At 39.2% G+C, this 20,691-nt stretch overlaps 2 protein-coding genes across 4 annotated transcripts in view; one reads left to right on the top strand and one right to left on the bottom strand.

Annotated features, from left to right (window-relative positions):
- Positions 1-2,706: 2,706 nt before the first annotated feature.
- Positions 2,707-5,360, bottom strand: LOC111235184 (ubiquitin-conjugating enzyme E2 D4-like). Its single transcript, XM_022763523.1, has 7 exons — positions 5,194-5,360; positions 4,642-4,705; positions 4,500-4,531; positions 4,076-4,153; positions 3,794-3,899; positions 3,067-3,160; positions 2,707-2,971 (listed from the first exon to the last, which is right to left on the bottom strand). Exons 1-7 carry the CDS (start codon positions 5,215-5,217, stop codon positions 2,926-2,928), a joined length of 444 nt encoding a protein of 147 aa, XP_022619244.1. The 5' UTR covers positions 5,218-5,360; the 3' UTR covers positions 2,707-2,925.
- A 3,699-nt stretch (positions 5,361-9,059) lies between these two features.
- The window catches only part of rgs7 (regulator of G protein signaling 7), a 52,265-nt gene continuing 40,633 nt past the window's right edge, over positions 9,060-20,691 (top strand). For 2 of the 3 annotated variants that reach the window (XM_022763590.1, XM_022763589.1), the window contains exons 1-2: positions 9,060-9,241; positions 10,203-10,321. In XM_022763590.1, coding sequence (XP_022619311.1) covers positions 10,244-10,321 — 78 coding nt within the window. In that variant the 5' untranslated portion in view covers positions 9,060-9,241; positions 10,203-10,243. Of the gene's footprint in view, positions 9,242-10,202; positions 10,322-20,691 lie in introns of those variants that run through there. The other variant, XM_022763591.1, reaches the window with a different exon arrangement.

Raw genomic sequence — 20,691 nt, 5'->3', positions numbered from 1 at the left:
CCAAAAATCAAAAATGCTGTATAAAGTAAAACAGAACAAAGAGTTACTATATTGGTCACTGAACATAATAATGTTTACAATGAAATGTTTGCAAGTCCCTGTAGAAATAAAATTCCTGGGTTATTCCCACATGGTGGCCAGGAAATGATTAATGACATTTTCCAGTGATATATGGCCTTGTTAAACGAAGCTTTCCATCTCTTACATTTACATTTTTAGGTTCCATCTTAACTTGTGTCTGTTGGTAATTCTCCATGTTTGTATTCTTTCACGAATATTTTGTTCTGCTGCATTTGTGAAGTTGTCATCCAGAACAGGAACCTGCTGGGCCAGTGGTTAGTGATGTTATACCTTCATCATTGTTATTCTTTGTATTTATATAAACTCAGTCAGGTGTGAATCTCACTTGCCAGCCATGACAGACTTCAGATGACCCCACAACCACAACCGTACAGTAATGGCTGGGGCCTTCTTTACAAAGCAAAGTAACCCCAGAGCTGCAGTGCCATGGCCCTCTGTCAATCCAAGAAGCCTTGCTCGTTTGCAGTGGCCATCATTCTAAATTCTAGGATAATAGGTAGAAATTACCCTGTACCTGATAACTTGATTTTAATCTTGAGAAAAAACACTGACAGCATTTCTAAAAGCTGAGACCAGCTTTACCTGCAATATAAAAAAAAAAAAAAAAAAAAAAAAAAAAAAAAAAAAAAAACTGAGCTCAGCTTTGACATTTGAGCCCTAAATCTTTCATGGTTAAGGTACTCACACCATTATCTAAAATGTTGTATTTCCATTATAAAGAATCCCCAACTATGTTTTTCCTCTGGTGGGTTATTGGAGTTGAAAAGCCAATATTTGTGTTACTACCAGTTTTGGGGAAGCTTCCTTGTAAGCAAAGCTTTACAAGCTACCAATTACTTAACACTGGAGGAAGTGGAATTACAGCTACCCAAGCTACCCAAGGGAGTTCAGTTAACTAATGATGCTTAGAAAATGTAGTAAAAACTACTTTGTAAAAAAAAAAAAAAAAAAAAAACTCAGTTGAGAGGCATTTTTGTTGGCATGTGCCTTTTTGGCATTAGGCCTGTGTTTTTTTTTTTAATTGCAAGAAGTGCCTACGTGTTCACAGGTCATACATAAACCAAAAAAATTAAAAATAAGAAATCAGGCCGTGGACTGCCTGACAAATGCCTGGGCATGTCTAGTGGTCAGATCAGGTCAAAGGGGGCTCAATTAAAACAGAAAAAAAATCATTCCTTTCCTTTCATGGGCCAAAATTGTCTTTAGTTTCAGTAGTTAAACAACTCAAAAATGGCAAAAAAAAAAGAAGTTGAACAACCAGAAAGCTACTGCAAAATGTAGTTAAAGTACTAGTGTAACTATAAAATGCAATTTCTGAAGAAATGTGGGAGGTTCAGCGATTTTAATAATGCCCCACTTCCTGTTTTCCTCCTGATTTTATGCTCTCAATTAACATTAGAGACAGTGGGCCAGTGGGATGGTACTCCCGTCACTTTGAAGCTCATAGTTCAAATTCTGTAAGTCACTGCACTTGACATGAACAAGACAAAATCTCCTACAATTTGGCAAAAGATGATGCACAAGGTGTGAAATTTGTGGATGTGAGAAGAACTTTTGGAATTTTTAAAGATCAGAAAAGTTCATGAAAATTAAACATTTACCATATAAAAAGTTTTTTAAAAATTTAATATAACCAAAAATGAATGAACTTTTGAATGACGTTTCTAACTGAAAGTATTAATGAGTAGAAGGGATTGAAAAATACATGAAAAGTTATGAAAAATTTGAGATTTTGAACCTTCTTTCCATTCATTTCAATGGGAAAAAAATGCAGATGAAATGTTGAATATTTAGGTAAGTATGAAATGTATTAAAAAACTAAATACATCTGATAATGTCCTAATTTAGCTGAACATTTTAAAGTTTGAATGGAGTTTGTTTAACATGTGTAGAAGGAGTTACATATCAAAAAACAGAATAGATGGAATAAAATGGAATAAGAACCTGAGAAGAACATATAGTGGGTTTGCTTTTGCAGCAATCCCACCTGATTACATGTAGTTCACTACTCCCCAACACTAGTTACTACTACTTGTGTTACTACTGCTGCTCAATTAATGTGTGTAGACTAGCTTCACCAGTGTACAGCAGCTAGAGTGCAAGCAGCAGAGGTGATGATAACGGGTGGTTTAATTTCAATGGACATAACATCTCTTCTCATTTCCATTTCATTAATAAAACAATATATTGTTATATCCACTATCCCCACGAATAACCATTTAGCAAATGGCCCTGAATTGAATGTAAAACAAATGTGAAAATTTAGTTGTGCAGGAGAGAAACTGCCCTATGTAAAAGGGTAGGAAAGTAAAAAGTGAAGGATGCCACCTAGTGGTCATGTGAATAATAAACGTGATTTGTTATTTGACAGAAATTACACTGAACCACCTGAATTTTGTTCCACAGGAGGATAGTTAAAATCATCATTTTACTTGTGTATTGTGAAGAAAGAAACTGTAATTCAATTTTGATCAATGCTTTTAATGCAAAACAATGCAAAATGAATTCAGTACAGTCTTGTCCAATATAAATCTCTTAAAAGAAAAATACAATCAGGCCATCTCACCACTGCTAATAATAATAATAATAATAATAATAATAATAATAATAATAATAATGATAATAATAATAATGATGATAATAATAATAATGATAATAATGCCAATTTAAGGGAAAAATAAACAGTAAAAACAGTTAAATCAAGTAAAATCTGATCTGAGTAGAGAAAGTGCTTCAAGCGTATAAAACACCTCAGCTAGAACCAGTGTGGATGAGCAGTTGAAACAGTACTGTCATATATTGAGGTGTTCAGGGATGCATCATTGTTGCTGACACTTCAGTCCTTCACATTGCATACCTCTGAGTCCATTCTCTGGCTACTTTGTTGTACCTGTAGAGAGAAGAAAATCAGAGTGGGGTTTCTAAAGAACAGTAGACTGATTTCAGTCTGTCCACATGCCAATAGTCATTGACTTTCATACTCACTTTTGTCTGTCCGATTTGTAGATGTGTGCAATGTCTGGGACTAGCGGATCATCTGGATTTGGGTCACACAGCAAAGAGCATATGGATAATAAAACTGGAAAAAAAAAGATGAAAAATCGGTATGAACACAGCTTTCAAATAAATTAAAGATGACTTCCCCAACTTCTTAGCTCAATCTTCACATACCAATTTAAATACAAATGGCCAAGCTTTGATTTCATGCTGCTTTCATCCTTGAAACACATATTTGAACATCACCATCGTTTGTTCCTCCAGTTACACAACACAAAACCTGCAATTTCAGTTTTTAAAGTGACAAAAGTACACAGGATGCAGAGGTTGATTTTTGGATAATCAGCCTCGGAAAATCCTGTTACCTGTGTTTCTAGAGGCTCAAAATCATTCATTTGGGAGAATCCAGATTTGACAGCACAGTGATTGCATAACTAAATACAGTTCACTGCCTCACTCTGTTTGATATAATTTAACATACCCATCTTTGACAATCCCTCCTAATGGTATATTTTGTCCCTACATCCTAATTTACCATTAAGCATGTCAAATTACGTTAAAAAAAAATCAAAATTTTCTCATGACTTCATATTAAATCTTAGATACAAACCAGATCATACGCAGTGTTTCTGTAATGTATATAATCCAGATCATACGCAGTGTTGCTGTAATGTACTATACTGTACTTCACAGGCAAAATGTAGATGTTAGTTACCTTTTGACACCGTAAGTGCAGGCGACCACTGTGACCTCAGGATGTCAAGGCAGATGCTACCATTGCTGTTTATGTTTGGGTGATAGATTTTTGTTGTAAAGGCAACCTATGGAAATAACAACCAGAGAGTAAATAGGTTAAATACCCTGCTTTTCAAAGTGGATTTGGAGTCTCTGTCAATGGACAGATTTGTTAATTGTTCTATAAAATGTCAGAAAATTGTGAAAAACAATAAGGCGGTGTAGTTTTGAGCTAATCAGTGTCTTGGATAAATAATCATACCTTTGGTGGTTTAAAGGGATAGTCCGTGGGGAAATGAACAGAAAGGAAGAATACTCCTCCATGATACGGACTGTCATTCTGAAACAGATGAGCAAATTATGTTAAATTATGCCTGCTACAGTATCCTTATGGGATAAAATACCATTTCCAATGAGTGAGCAAGCATAATTCAGATTATTATTTGACTTTAATTTGTTTAAGATTCCCTTTGTTTAAATTAAGATATTATGGCATTTCAGTTTTTCCTATTGTCTCAATAATGCCATGGGCTTCAGTGAGTAACATTGGGATAGAGTGTGCCAGTCTGTGCTCTCCATACAGACTAGAAAGTGCTGTAAAGTCAACATAAAACACTATTGTCTGGAGATCCAGAAGCAGCTTGGTTTAAAAAAAAATCCAGAAAACTAATACAGAAAAGGCTCACCGGTCCTGTGATGGTAGCTTGCCAGTGAAACACTACAGGAAACAATGATAAAGAAACAATCTGTGAGAACATACTTTACAGACATATATCAATTACAAAGGAGCAGATTACATGTCATCAAGTTATACATTTTCACACTTACTGTCCTCCCCTACGGGTCCAGCTGAACAGGAAGCTGGAGGATCTCTCTGTAAGTCATTTAACTCCTGTACAAATAAACAAACAACAACTTGTTTAACAGCTTCCGCCCCACTGTAGTGCATAGCTTTAAAAGCAGCATACTTAAAATTATAGTTACTTAATCTGCAAATTTACGAACGACTATTTGAGATTCTGGGGATTAAAATATATTGAAAACCACCCATAAACACAACTTAAAAGTGCTTTCACATTGCTCGTTTGCTAGGCCAACTTTAGCAGCCAGCGAAGTTAGCTCATTTAAGTTTAACGGCTTTGCTAACTGGCTTTGGTATAACGCCATCGCCACTAGCACAAATAGCAGACTTGCTGGCAGTAAAAGCTGTGTCGAGAAATAATCTCCTAGTCTTGTATCATTCACAAAACGTTGGCATAATAATCAACATTAGGTTAGCAAACAGATGCTATAAGGTGATTGACTCGCTACCGTTAGAGCAACGTTTCCGTGTCGCTCCGACCTTTTCAGCACATCAGATAAATTAACGAATACTCTTACCTTCTGTATTCTTTTCAAAGCCATGGCAAGTCGTTCAGACAGCGCAAGAGAAGCTGTGGTGTTAACTTTGACAGCTGTCAGCTACAGCTACGCTCACTTTATGCCGACTCGGTGTTATTTGTTTTGACAAACTGATTATTTCTTTTGTTTCCGCGTTTTTGTTTGACGACGAAGAATAGACCGGTGCATTATGGGATTTTGAGTTTTCAGTCAAGCCACTTAAAGGGACCGTTCACCCAAATATATGGCCGCAGCTCATCCTGTGAAAACCACTCTGTTAACTTATTAATAAATAGCAATTCTAGTGAATATAGTAAACAAAACTGTTAAACAGGTTGTTGAACTGTTGAACAGACTCTGACATATTTTCTGCAAAGCTATTATATTTTAAAGTGGAGACATTATAAATAAGAAGGGTATATCGTGTACATAACAGCCTGCAAGTCTGCAGTGGCCTGAATTGTTTGGATATGGGCTTGTCTGTTACCCTCTATTAATTGCATTACAGCTTTAGAATCAGTGGCATTATGTTGTATGAGCTGGACTCAGGTCACTATTATAACCAATGTCTGACCTTTGAGGAACATATGGTATTTAAATTGGACAGACCTGACTATGATGTAAGCTATTGAGATGGTGCTGTGGTTATTAAAACTATACAGTCAAAAGATAGAGATAAAAAATAGAGTCAAAAGAGAGCCATAGTATATGTAAACAGAACCACTTACAAACAAAACCAACTGTTTAAAGACTCCAAGAGTTAGAGATTTTAAAGACTAAAAAATTAAGTTAAAATCAATTATTACCTGAAGGTATCCAAATGTCATTTAAAATGAGAGAAAGTATGATTTGAAAATAATTTGTGTTGTTAGAACCAATGTAAAAAAATCAGTGTATCTCAGTTAAAGGGGTGAATTTATGGAACAGCTAGAGTGAAGAATTGAAAACATATAGTAGGCCTACACTTAATGCTGTTGTGTTGTGTTGTTTCTTTTATAGTTTCTTACCTTATTGCCTTATTGATCGCACATCACAACAAATAAAAAAAAGAATCCTATAAAATATTGAATAACTTGACCTAATGTTGTTTTGAGAAAAAAGTTCTTTCTGGAGTTTAATGGCTGTAACTGTCCCACACAGGGGAGTGTTTTGAGAGCCCACAGTGAAGTAAGATGGATGGATGGGATCGTACCACCATGACCATGAACTATAAAAACAAAGCAAGGCATAGCATTTATTTGTATTATTCACTTCCAAAAGAGAAGCTAAAACAACATATCAAAATATAATATAATGGATGGTAAAATGTAATGAAACAGAATGAAATTAACTAACTAAAATGCACAAAATACTGATTAGAAAAATTAAGGTTATTGCAAAGTACCAGCACAGAACAGTAATACAATTAATAAAGGAAAAATATAAATACAAAAGAATATAATCAATCAAAGACACCTGAGAATGAATCTTTCATTTTGATTTGAAAGTGGCTAAAGTACAGGTACAGTTAGATTCAACAGGAAGCTGGTTCATTCTGTGTGCAGCATAGAAGCTTAATCCAACACGGTGTTTAGTTTTGACTCGAGGCACTTCTAACTGACTGCTTCCTAAAGATCTAAGGGGCCTATTGGGTTTATTTTCTTCGTATTTTGGCCCTAAGCTATTAAATGATTTATGAACTAACAATGACACTTTAAAATCTGCTCTATAACGAAGTGGAAGCCAGTATAACAGTATAAAAATGGGTCTTTCAGCAACATTCTGAATTGGTCTGCAGGGGTCTAGTGGTCTGTTGGGAAACCAAAAAAGGGGCCATTGCTTCAGTCTATCCTCCTGAGATTAAGGCATGAATGAGTTTCTCTACATCTTCTACGGACATGAAATTTCTAATTGCTGCTATTTGTAGAAAATAAAAGGCTGATGAAATTACTGTCTTGGTGTTGCTGCAGAATCCATTATAACACCAACATTTCTAACTCTGCCTTCAGTCCTGCAGTCCAGATACATCAATGAAGTGAATTTAGATCAGTTTGCAGGATTACAGGATTTGGACTAAAAGCAGCATATAAGAGATCAAATATAAGTGGCCTGAGATCTGAACCCTTTGTGAATCTGTATGTAAGCGTGATTAGCTCAGATTAATTAATTCATTGCAAATTTCAACAACATAGCTTCTACTTTCTATATGACGACAGCCATCTTATGAAGACAGCCATACCTCGCTGTCCAATCCGCATCACTAAAACACAAGTAATTTACCACCTATATGAAGAAAATTGTAAAAAACTCCAGGTTGCATGTGTTTGAGGAGGCATTAAGTGACTTTGGAAAACTGCCTGACTGAAGTGACCCACTTGCAGCACATTCATCTTATATAAATAGGCACATAAACAGATGATTACCATAACAGATTATAAGGAAACAAGGAAAATAATGCAAAGACAGAATGAAACATGGGCATCAGTTGACTCGGTATCCCCTGAGGCTCCAACATCTATTGCTGTTTGGCTTACTAGCCAATTATCCTTACAAAATTGTTGTCATAAACACATCTATGATAGCTACACATTATTGTAATTCTGATGTTGTAGCTCACTGTGAAACTGAGTGGACTGAATGTTTAGGTCCATGTTGCAGAGAGCTAAAGTCCTGAGAGAGCAAAGGGGATAGGAGGGACTGAAGATAACATACAGACACATACAGTACATAGGGAGAAAGGGCACATCTGTCATCTTTCACGCCTGGACTGCTGCATATCTCAAAGCCACAGATTGCAGCAAATGAAGAGATTTTCTGTTTATTCATTTATCTCTGCAGAGCTGCATGCACTGAATCACAGAAACTCTTAGATGATTTATAACAGTTTCTTACATTTGCAGTCAGTGTCTGACACAGTTTCATGGAACTTCCTGTGAAATACAAATGCTGAATTTGAGTGAGCTACCTCATCTCATGCAGGTGAAAGAGTAGATTTCAGCTCCTCTGCATATACCCCCAAGTATTCATTTTAATGAAAGAAATGCTAATATGGTTTCAGAGAAGATCTGGGAGTGGCCCGTATCTGTGTTTAAAGTAATATTACATTATAGTCCATGTCACATGAATTATGTATTGAGGACAGTGGTGGAAGAAGTATTCAGATCCCTTACTAAAGTAAAAGTGGCAATACCACAATATAAAAAATACTCCATTGAAAGTAAATGTCCTGCATTCAAAATTGAACTTTAAAGCTTGTAAGTATTATCAGCAAAGTGTTCTGAAAGTACATCGAAGTAACACTACACAGGCAAAATGACTTCAGCGCTATATTATTGTATACTATCAAATTATTATTAGGCTACTGATGCAATAACATGTATTTAGCAGCATAAAATTAAAACACTCAAGTAAAGTGTAACTACCTCAGATTGTACCTCAGGCTACTTGAGTAAATCTATTTACTTTCCACTGCTGATTAAAGCAAATTTACCTCATTAAGACTAAACAGTATCAACCGATAGAACAGCTGGACTCTGTTATAGTCTGCATATTCAGGACAGTTTCTCCTCCTGGTTCAGAAAAATGAAGAATGGAACCTGTGCTTTATTTTGTCTCTTGACCTTTGGTAAAGATTGCATTTGTTAAAATATTAATATACCGCCACTCTCCTCAATCTTGGCCCAGCTTTCAGAACCAGTATATCACCGCAGTGCACGGCTATGCAATTTGAGAAAGGGAGAAAAAAAACAAAAACATATAGCTGTATGTCTCCAAAATGGGTTGTAATTTATTCCTCACACGCTATTGGTCATGGATCGATGCGCGTTCACGGCGCTCAGAGGTGGCGCGCCCGTGCTTCTGAGCATCGCTGGGAGAAGAGGAGAGAGGAGAGAGATAGAGACAGAGAGCTGTACCACACCAAGTGTCCACCGAATGTCTGCCTCTTCACGTTGCCAATGAACAATCCTCGCATTCCTATGTCTGCGAGTTGACACGTTGAACGCGAAGGACCAGGCTTCCACCTCTGCACGGATTCAGGAGTCCTATAGCGGGCTGCGCGTTTTTTCAGGTAAGCCCCCCTTTCCCTCCACTTCCCCTCCCTCTCCTCCGGTGACCGATGTCGCTGTGTTGTCTGTGCATTTGCGCGCTATTCGTGATTAAGGAGAGGGGACGACAACGGGCGCGGGCGTTTTGCGGTAGCTGTCCAAGGTGCTGAAGCGGGCAGTGGCTTGTGGTAAGAAAACACAATATAGTGCAGCTAACGGCCTCATGTTAAAAGCAGGTTACATGACTTCGCTGTTTGCATGCTATAGGCTATTTAGTGTTGCAGACTAAACCTCCCAAGGATGTCGTGTGGGTGTCGTAAGGGGAAGAAATCATGATGAAGCTGTAACGTGCATACCGTATCTGTTACATTTGCACAGTCTTGCACGCTTTGGTTACGGTCGCTTTACCCAAAAAACATGTATCCAAGCTGCATTGTAGAGTAGCCTACCTTCTCCAGGGACGGTGTGTTGTTTTACTGCATTTACCGTTGACAGGGTCCGGGTCTTCACCTCCCCTTATCTTGCCGTTGCAATCTTAGAAAGAGGAGATTAAGATTTCTGCCGAATCCTGTCAACAAACAGTAAAAGGTTATCACTGTTTCAGACACTGATTTTCGTGCACCACGAATCCATCTGAGTAAAGAGTGATCACAGTCCTACATGGTATCTCTCATTGCTTTTCAGGTTGAACTTTTGCCCCATTCACTGGGAATTCACACTGTGGCAGTAAACATACCTTGTGCAAAATCAGCCCCCTTTCTTAAAAAAAGAAAATGTCCTTGTCAAGACCTTGTGAAAAGCAGACATGTGTAGCCAAGCAGGAACTTCTGCACATCTGTTCCATGTGGAAATGTCAAATATGTTGAAAGGTGATCCAGGCCACAAGTTATGTAAATTGTTCTCTTCTTGGCAAGGTAAGGGCAAGTCACGTTCAGGCTCCATTGTTCTTCTGATGGACCGAAATATCCATTCTGTCCACAACAGGAGCACCTGACATTTCCTGTGGCAGATTTACTTACTGGATCATGGCACAGACCAACAGCGGTGGGCAGGGGACCAATGGGGTAGCGGATGAGTCCCCCAACATGATAGTGTACAGAAAGGTAAGACTGCTGCTATTTTTAGTCTGCACGTGTGTGTATTTGTTTGTGAGTGTTAGTGAGTGTGTGTGTGTGTGTGTGTGTGTGTGTGTGTGTGTGTGTGTTGCTCTCACATCAATTTACTTGACGATGAGCTGTGCAGTGGAAATTGCTAATACTAATGGCAAGACAGTGATCTTGTGCCATGGTTGATTTAGGGTTGTGATGCTACATCAGCTTGATGAGAGCATGGAGAGAACATGCAATTTTTCTCTCACAACATACATGACATGCAATGTTGATTCAGAGCACGCTAACACACATGAACACACATGCATGCACGCACACACACACACACACACACACACACACACACACACACACACACACACACACTGAACAGCCCTGACATGAATGCACACATTTTTACAGTTAAACCGTCAGCTTTTATTGCTAACATGTTGGAGGATGGATTTTTAACTGACTGACATTAATGGAACTGAAAGGAAGCCAAAGGCTTTTTAAGCATTGTTCATTACACTGCTAGTGGTGTATTTCTTCACTGTTAAATCTGTTACTATATTAGAAAATTAGAGGAAGGGAGGGGTGTGAAAAGGCCCGCTGCTGAGACACCTTAATCCAGTGCTGCTCAAAACATCAAATGGATTAATGAAATAATAATCTGCAGGGAAGATAACATTTGTTTACTTTGAGGCTAGAGGTCCAATCATATTTTTTTAGAAGCTTGAACACATGTAGTGTGAAATACATGCGTTGGTTTAGATGTACAGCTATATAAGATTAACCTACAAATAAGCCATTTTGAAAATTGCATTCACTACCATCAGGCGAGGCTTCTATTCCCTGGTGACACTGCTATTGTCTAATAGTCAGGGTTTATTTCTGATCTGTTTTAGCATTGACCATGTGGTATGCATTTCTTGAACATAAAATCCAATGCCTAAATCACTTCACCTAACCTTAAGTATCATTATTTCATAATAAAGATTCTGGCTTATGGTGTGTCAAACACCTGAAGAACACCAGAGCAAAAACAGCTGTAAACATAACATCGCCTGATGGGCAGTGTAATGTTTCTGCTTCAATCTCAGATGCACCAATGAAGTGATCATTCTCTCATTTTACTTGTGGACGACTTGAGCATTGAGTGAATTTCTTCATTTCATTCTCTTCACATTCCGGCGAACGCTCCTATTCCATCTGCGACAGCTTCTGCACACCAGGAAGGGGATGCGCTTAGCATGATATCATAGATTGACGGTCTTTTATAGCACTCACAGCGTGTTAGGCAATATTACTGCCAGTGTGGGACAGGATTTGCTGGATGTGTCGCTATGCTTGTTGCAGGAAGGAGTGCTCGTGATTTACAGGATCTTTCCAAAACAAGACAACAACAGGCTTGTGAAGTGGATTGTTCATAAAGCAGGCCAAATATTGAAGCTAATGGAGAGGGTTGAATGAAATTGGTTTTTGTCATTCCTTGTAAGTTTTATTTGTGGAGACAGTGGAGGAAATCACATCTCTTTAAATTTCATTTAAATAGGAAACAGTATCAAATATGCTAAGGCATGAAAACTAGTTGTATCCTGTTTAAGAGCATCAAATATTGACTTGAGGTCTTTCCAGTTATTCAATTACATGTGACGTCTCTTTCTTTCTCCTGCTATTGATCTGAAACTCCTGCTGTTTCAATCATGCCTTTAAGGATGTGTTGAACCAAGTATGCAAATAAGGAAAACATCTTAAGCTCATGTGTGTATTTTGCAGTTTTTATCTTTAGCAACCAGACTTTTTTTTTCATATCTTCAGAATTAGGAGGCAAGAATGATTTTAGACTAAAGGAGCTGTTTGTTCTCAAATGTTTGGTCTGATAAGGCTTTCAAACACCATCCAATTCTTCACTTCTCACCACTTGACCACACATGGCCACAGCCTGGCTGTGTATACTGACTGACCTAGATACACTGCAGAATGAAAGAACATGGTTGAAGGCAGTGAGGATGAAATCGTGTTTCTGGAGTGGGTTTAACTCAAAGTGCAATTGAAAGAGCACTGTCTGTAGACATGTGGATGCCGCCAGCACGAACAGGTGGCCCCAAATGCTTTTCAGATGGAGATGACTTGGCAGAGATGTTGCAACCCACATCGACTGGGCCACACTAACATGAACTGAATTCTCAAGTGGAAAACTCGCTTTAATGTTCTGTTTTTACTGCTCAGACCTCTTGTGCATCAATATCGTAAATACACAGTGGAAACTGATATTAAGCAACTGGCCACGTCTACCTGATAGCTGACAATGTGCTAGTAGTAAATAGTAGTGAAAGCATTATGTAATATCAGGAGGGGGAGTTTTATGGTTGAGGACAGCAGATAGTGGTTTGATAGTCTTTCCACTGGGAGTATAACTATATCCTTTCACTCTCTCAATCTCTCTTTCTCTCTGGCCCATCCACTCCTCTGCTCCTGTCATTAATGTCTAATGAAAATGGATGGGTGAGCTGAGGTGTTGACCTGCTTGCTGTGGAGATGTGCACAGAGATGTCTGTTTTCCTCAAGGGCGGATGCACTCGAGCACCTTGTTTGAATGCATATGTAGTTGTATTGAAAATCTAAATGCCCAAGCACACACACACACACACACACACACACACACACACACACACACACACACACACACACACACACACACACACACACAAAACACAAACATTCGAACAGTTGGGTGTGAAGAAACACATGGGCCAACACACGCCACTTGGCTTTTGTGCTGATTTACTGGCGACAGTCGCTGGTGACCCTGAAAATTTCATCACTCACTATATAAATGAAGGAAAACGCTAACAACTGATATATCAGACCTCCTACAGTTTGTCAAGAAATGGCAATAAAATGTTCAGCGATTGATTCAATGGATAAGCATATAAAAGGCATTGTGTTGTCTCGCTGCTCACACATTTACCACGTCAGGCTTATATCATCATCAAGTGTACCATAGCATGTGTGTGTGTGTGTCTGTTTTTCATGCCTGCTCACGTGTGCACCATGAATAATGCTGTGATGCATTTGCGAGCATGTGTGTATGCTGTATGTAGGGCGAATGTTGCTAAGAGAGAGTCCTGAATTTTTTATGCGAGCCTAAAACAGCTCTGCGAAGTTCATAGCCACTCAGCATGAGGAGGGAACATCTTCTCTCACCAGCCAGCGCTCTTTGTGTGTGTTCGTGATTGTGTCTCTGCATGTGTGCGTCTGCGTGGGAGCGCGTGTGTGTGTGCCGTTTCTAATTAAGTGAGAGGTAAGAGAGAGGAAAGAAAATGAGGATACATTAGACTGATCAGATTTAACGGACAGTATAGACAGACAAAGTCTAAACATTGATGTTTTCACAACATCCACTTCATCCTCAGACAGTGAAAATCTACAGTGCTCACCAGTCTCTTACAACTTTATTCAGTCAGTAAAAAAAAAAAATCTTGAGATGATCATCAAGGCAGCAGACACAGTTAACAGTCTCCTAACTGAAATTTAACTGAAATTTTGGCTTTGCTCCATCACAAGTTTCCTGGATTTTGCATGTTGCACTGCATATAATTGATAGAGCTTTTCAAAAAATGCTCATCTCCACCTGTTATTTGACTTGAAATATAATAACTTAACGATCCACAAGTGACAAAAATCCACTTACAGCTTTTCTTCACAAGGTGATGTTTGCAGTGAACAGTTAATGCCACAAATCAGCTGATTTGTCTGAGCAGATTTTCCAGTAGAAAAATACTGGAAAAATAAGATTCATAGGACTCCATATAGGATAAAATAAAATAAATAGTTAAGATTACATCTATTTCGCAGTATACTGTAACTGCTGGAATGGATCTTCCTCTGTGGTGTAGTATCTGACAGCTGAGACACCAGCCCACTCTTATTTACATCTGAGCTGTCGACAGGCATCCAGTAATTGTTCTTCCAGCAGCCAGTTTGGCTTCTGTCTCTGTGCACAGCCATTAATCCTATGCTGCATGTTTATTGTTTTTTTCTGCTCTGCCTTTTTCCCAATGAGCATATACAACATTGTATCACACTGTTATTGTTATCTTCGGTTGATGTGGGAGAGTTCTGCTTCTGGTGCTTACATGAATGTTGGTACTGTGTATCTTTGATGTAAACTGGTCCCTGGTGAAACTATACAATGATGTACAGAGTGTACGAGTGTGTTGTTCATATAACTATAGCTATTATGGCCAAACAATGTCAGATAATGGAATTTAAAACCTTGCATTAAATATAATTATTTTGACCTCTATGTCACGCTTCAGGTAGCTACAGTATTTGACCTACCTCGTATATTGTTGATGAAGAAAGATTATTTAAATGTCTTTATGTGCTTTCCTCATTATAGCTTTCTGCCTCCTCTGTTAGTCTCTGTGTTTTCAGCTTCGGGGAACTCTGTCCTTCACACGTTTGAAAAGGGTGTTGATGCTGCACCGTGAGATTTGAACCGTTTCCCCTTAGTGTGACTCAGTAATGAAGCAACGAACAAACAACAATAACAAACAGGGCAAAGGTATTAGTGCATGCTATTGATTTGTCAGTTGATTAAGAGGTTGTGTACAAGAGATCATTTTGCTGGGACAAGACTTTCCCTCTCCTGTGCATCACTGCAACACAGCAGTGACACCTCAAGATGATGTGTTGTCAGATGATGCAGAAATGCAGCCATTATTAATACATTAAATCTTGGTTTAGACTACGTTCAATCAGCAGAGATCTCCTCACTGTTCAAACCCGAGCCTAATCTATATCTGTTAAACTTACCCTACATCAGCCTGCCCTGTTATCTGTACAGTTTCCCAACCGTCCTACATTGTTCATGAGTCAGAAAGCGGAGGGGACTGAATACATTTTCAGCTTTTTCTCAGTTAAGAGCCAGATTGAAGGGTTCTTGTACTGCCTGTCTCCCTCAATCTGCAATCAGAAGATCAGTAAGACCGAGAGAGAGAGGGTGGGGGGGTTGGGGGGATGGGGGTGAGGTGGGATGATCTATAATTGCCAGATCAGAGAGAAATCTTTGTCTGTGAAGTAGGGCTCTTTGTATGTCAGATTGCCAGCCAGGTGATTTCTCTTCCTGTGTATGAAAACATGCATGTTCCTTTTTCGCACACACGCTGCTGAGGGAAAGTGTGGTTGTTTGGCAGACACTGTTGGGGGGGTGGGGGTTGGCGTTTATGGCTTTGTTCTAATCCATTTTGCCTGTGTTTGCTGACGTCAAAACCGTAACGCCAATTAGAGGGGCTGGCATCACTGACACATGCTACAGTCGATAGTACTGTAGTTCTGGTATCTCGTCATACTACTGGAGGCTAAGATAATCCACCCGGCCGTGCTGCATCTTGTCACAATGCGACGTATAACTGATACAGCCTACAAATACCATAAGTGACTGGAGGCTTTCTTGATGAAACCAATTTCAGAAATGCATACAGTACAATTTATGTGGGTAGATCATTCTCCTCAGTCCTACTTTTAGTCTTCAAAGAGACAATATAGAATGGCAAGAATAAACAGAAAGCAAGGCACACAGAGAGTATGTAGGTGGCGCTATCAGAGGCAAATTATAAGTGTTAGTATATCATCTGAACACGACAGGGGGGTGTCATGCTGCCTGCCTTATGTTTTATCAGACGAAACACTGAAGTTAGTATGTGAAGAATCTGATAAATGTTCACCCCCCTGTGGCAGAATCACAAAATGACACAGAGAAATGCCTCAGTGCTGAGCTACAAAACATACATATTGAACATATCTGTTAAATATTCACTGCCAAAGTTTTGTTTTTTTGGGATTTACTATAAGAAGGTGTAGAATAGTTCGACAGGTTACACATTTGTACGTATTAAAAAAGATGAGATACAGTGTATTAATCAGTGAGGTTTAAAGGTGCTGGTAGGGAGATTTTTATTTACCTTCAGACTGAGCCAGGGTAGCTGTTTTCCCCTCCTTCCAGTCACTCCTGACTCTGGCTTCATACTGAACAGACAGATATAAGAGTGGTATCGATGTTCTCATCTCCTATCAACTACTTCCTTAAAGCATGGTCCATTTCACGCAACCAGGCTGAGGGCACTGAATGATGCACATACATTTTCTATGAACATAAGTTGTTGTTGTACATTTGTTAATGAATTTGGTGCATAAAATCAAAAATGTGGCTTACCTTGTACATCAAAGGTAGTTACTGAAGTAACAGACAAATGATCCAATACTGGAATTCATCGGATGATGGTTTTGGCTTCTCTGTGAAGACAGTGAAAAGATACTTAAGCCTGTCTCGCTCTAAGCTTTCCCTTCTGTATATGTCTGCCACAGCTGAAGTCTTTAGTCCTGTCTGTTGGGGTTATATAAGGGCCCAAGGAAGCCTGGGCATTAAGATAGAGGCTGACTCAGGCATCTCCTCTGTCTGGTCATTTCATCCCAGCTCATCATTTAGCCAAAGATTACAGGAGAACCCCGGCCAGAGTTGTGAATGACTTCTCTTCCATCTCTGGTGTGATGGTCTTAATGAGGACAGTGATGCTCAGTTAGGGCTGAAGAGAGAAAAGAGAAAATGAGAGGGGTAATGTGTAGAGGGAAAAATACATTGTGTGTGTGACAGTTTCATTTGAATTCTACGCTGTATTTCTCTGTATTCACCACACACACTGGGCATGTGTCTGTGCATCCGTCCAAAACATCATTGTGTCCCTATTCTCTTTGTTTATATGTCCGCCCCTGCTGTCCTGACCCTGCATCTCTGCGTACACCATCTGCATCTCAACTGTGTCCATGCAGTCCCTTCTACTTCTACTTGTGATACACCCCCCAGTTGTTTCTGGTTATGGGTCGTTCCTTCCCGGACACCATCTATATTGTACAAATTCCCGCTGGTCTGCTTATCTCTTGGTCTTGATGTGTTAGACATTGTGTCTCTGTTTATTGTAGAAACTTGGTTTCCTGTCTGCTTCTTATTTGGCAGTTGTATCCCTTTCTGATTTCTTAACTACGCCACACCATCTTAACCACAGCATTTCCTTTCTCGCCTCCTGTGGCATAAGTCCAATATAGTGGTATGCAATGATGCACTGGTGTATTTTTTGCAATGGAGATACAATTTTGATTGTGAAGCATCAGTTTTAATAAAAAAGACATCACATCCCTTATATGAAACATCAACTACAGAACAGCCACCTAATCTCCCCTGATTGCAAAAATTAACTTTCTTGAAAAAGTCAGTGCCTCTTGAATCTATGATTACATCTACTAAAGCATTCTGCCAAAGCAAAATAAAAATAATTGGAGAATGCCGCTTTCAACCGCTGTATATTTCATAGCTGCCTCAAATCGTTGCCAAAGCTAAAATCATATTTGCACGTCAGGAGCCTTCAAAAGTAAACAGAAATAAGAAATCTTGTTATCTTCTCCACAGAGTATTTCATGCATTATCTCTCTGCTCTGCAGTGTATTTTGGCAGCTCGGAGCAAGAATATCGTTTCTTTCTGAAAAACACCCTTTCACTTTTCTGTCTCTCCCTCTGTCTGTCTCTCTTTCTCTTTGTGTCTAGACTTGTGAAAAAATTTCTCTCCGTCTCCCAAGACTTTTTCATCCCAGTTTCCTTCACTGTCTGTCTTGCGCGCGGGTGTTCATACTTTGCCCTCTACATTTCTATCTCTTTCATCCCTCCCTCCATCACTCTCCCCTCCCACACTCATGGCCTCTTTTGTTCACTTTCAGGTCTTTGATGTTGCTCATATACTAACTTTCTCTCTTTGTCTCACCCTGGCACACATGTGCAGTCTCTTTCTACACCCCGCCCCCCTCCTCCCCTCCTCCCTCCGGTGTTTGCTACCTTACCTGTGAAGCATCCATCCACCTCTGTCTCTCTGTCCCCTCCTCTCACATCCCTCGCCTCTCTTTGAAGTCATCAGAGCCCTAGTCAGAGTCCATGCCACTCCAGTCAGCTTTTATCCTCACACAGAGAAAAAGAGTGGAATGTATTTAGACCCTGCTGGAGCACAGTCATCTCTCCTCCTGTGTGAAATGATTCACTTGTGTCTCATAGCTTTATTGGGAACTCTCTCTAAACAAACAACCATTGGATGTGGCGTTTTCTATCCAAATTGACTGTAACTGTAACTGAGAGTGCTGGCCTGATTGTCCCCCTGGAGCTCAGTGCCTCTCAACAATGAGGAGTCGTTCTCCCAGAAGCAATCATGTCTCAGTGATTAGCCTGCCACCACTAAGTGCCATTGCACGAATCCAATACCAAACGAAATAAAGTCGAATCCAAAGGGTACATTTTCATAAGTCTGAGACATATATTTTCATTTGCCAAACACACAGAGGTGCACCTTTGTTTAAAACTGTGTGCTTCATCTCTGCGGCACACACGCACACATGAGGACGTCACTTTATATGGAAAAGTGGTGGGGACATAAGGGCTCAGATCAAAAACCATTTCTTAAAGGGTCTTATATGTGATTTTAGGCAATGTAAGGGGGGTTGGTATAGTCAGAGTTGATTTGATAATTACAACGGGGAAAAGAAAATCCCATAACGTTAGCCTAGGCTACTGCAGAATCGACAACATGAAAATCCACACACAATGTCGACAGCACTCATCCACATGCATCAGCACGGCTGCAACACCATGTCAGTCGCACAATGATAATATCACGTCTACTGTAGGAAGCACCAGTGCATGTCAGTCAGCCCAGCGATAACAATATCCAATATCACTGCCCTAAAATAGGACAAAATAGAAACAACTGAAGGAGTAACATTAACAACCTTAGCTAAGCTAAACATAAGAGCTCAACCTTACCTTTAGATGTTAACTTAAACTTGTTGTTTCTAACATCAGAGAAACAGAGTTCACAAGAGTTCAAGCTCAACTAATCATGACTCATTCTAAGCATAAGGCTTAAATTTAAATCTTTTGAATATGAAATGAAACCTTATGCTGTTATGGAAGAAGAAACTATGTAAGAATTTAAAATTACTGATTGGAACATAAATGTTTTTATGTAATTTTAGAATCAGTAGGCCATTATTTTTTAGCTTACATAACTTTGGACAGTTTGTTTCTTCTATATTTGCATTGCATTGTATGTTTGTATGTTGTTCTCCAAGCGTTCAAGCTATTTATTAAAATCGATGTCCCCAGCGTCCTCAGTGTAAATGACACCTGTTCACACACACACACTCAGCTCTCAGGTCGTACTGTGCTGAGCAGCTTCCACCTGCATCCAACTGAGGCTCACAGCTTCACACCATGAGTTCAGCTTAGCAAGCTCAGCCATCCAAAGTGCAGCCTAGTCAATAAACCTCGGGCACCATCTTGGCTCAACCTGCTGTTGCCTCTTTTTTCGTCTTGAGTCTTTCACTGCTAAAATGTTGCAAAATATTGATTTCCAGACATAAACAAAACGTATGCAGCTAAAAATAGCCCAGGCTATATACATGAGTGCCCTAACATCCAACCATAACTCTTGAACAGACAACCCTGATAATGTAATAATCAAGTCAGGCAAACTTTAAACCATACTCAAAAACTGTATTATTTCATGGATAAATTGAGATATTTTATGTTTTCTTTAAAGACAGGGGGGTAAGGGACTGTGTTTGATTTAAAATATGGGATTTAATTAGCTTAGCTTGCTGGTTATGTAATCTGAAAACAAATGTGAAGCGGCCTATATCATTTCCACATATTTAAATATTTTGAGGTGCGTTTGAAAGAATTATGTCAGCTGTAAAATATGAGGAGGTAAATTAGGATCTGGGTGGAGGGAAATTGGCCTCATTAAACAAATTCAATGTCTGTCTTTTTTGTCTAGGCAGCTATGTAAACAAGATGATTAATCAGCTATTCTGATATAGTTGGCAATGAACATTCCCATCAGCCTCAGCTGTACATGGTAATTTGAAAACGTGGCTGTAGACTCCTAGTCTTCCTACTTTTAAAACAATGCTATAAACGCTCTTTTCAGGCATAATATCATCAATATCTAAAACGAAACCTCTCTCCCACTGCTTCATTAAAATTCCTTATCTTATTATCTCGGTAATAAGATATCTCGGTTACCATTTTATTCCTCTTGGTTGTCAGACACTGACTCCTGGTGATAGTGTCTCATTTGCTAATTGAGAAATGACATTCCTGGGAACAATGCTGTCTAGAATGGTTGTGCTTTCTCCTGCCCTCCTTTTTGTTTCTGCTTTGGTGGCTGGTGGCTGTTCTGTTGGCATCCCCATGACAACCACACCAGCAGTCTGTCAAATGCTATTATCTCAAATACTTCAACAATGTGTCCAGCACACCCGTAGCTAGCAAAGTGACA

Source organism: Seriola dumerili, unplaced genomic scaffold (genome assembly GCF_002260705.1).
Source record: "Seriola dumerili isolate Sdu_G_001 unplaced genomic scaffold, Sdu_1.0 BDQW01000478.1, whole genome shotgun sequence".
Taxonomy (NCBI): Eukaryota; Metazoa; Chordata; class Actinopteri; order Carangiformes; family Carangidae; genus Seriola; species Seriola dumerili.
This window is presented reverse-complemented; position numbering and strand designations above follow the sequence as displayed.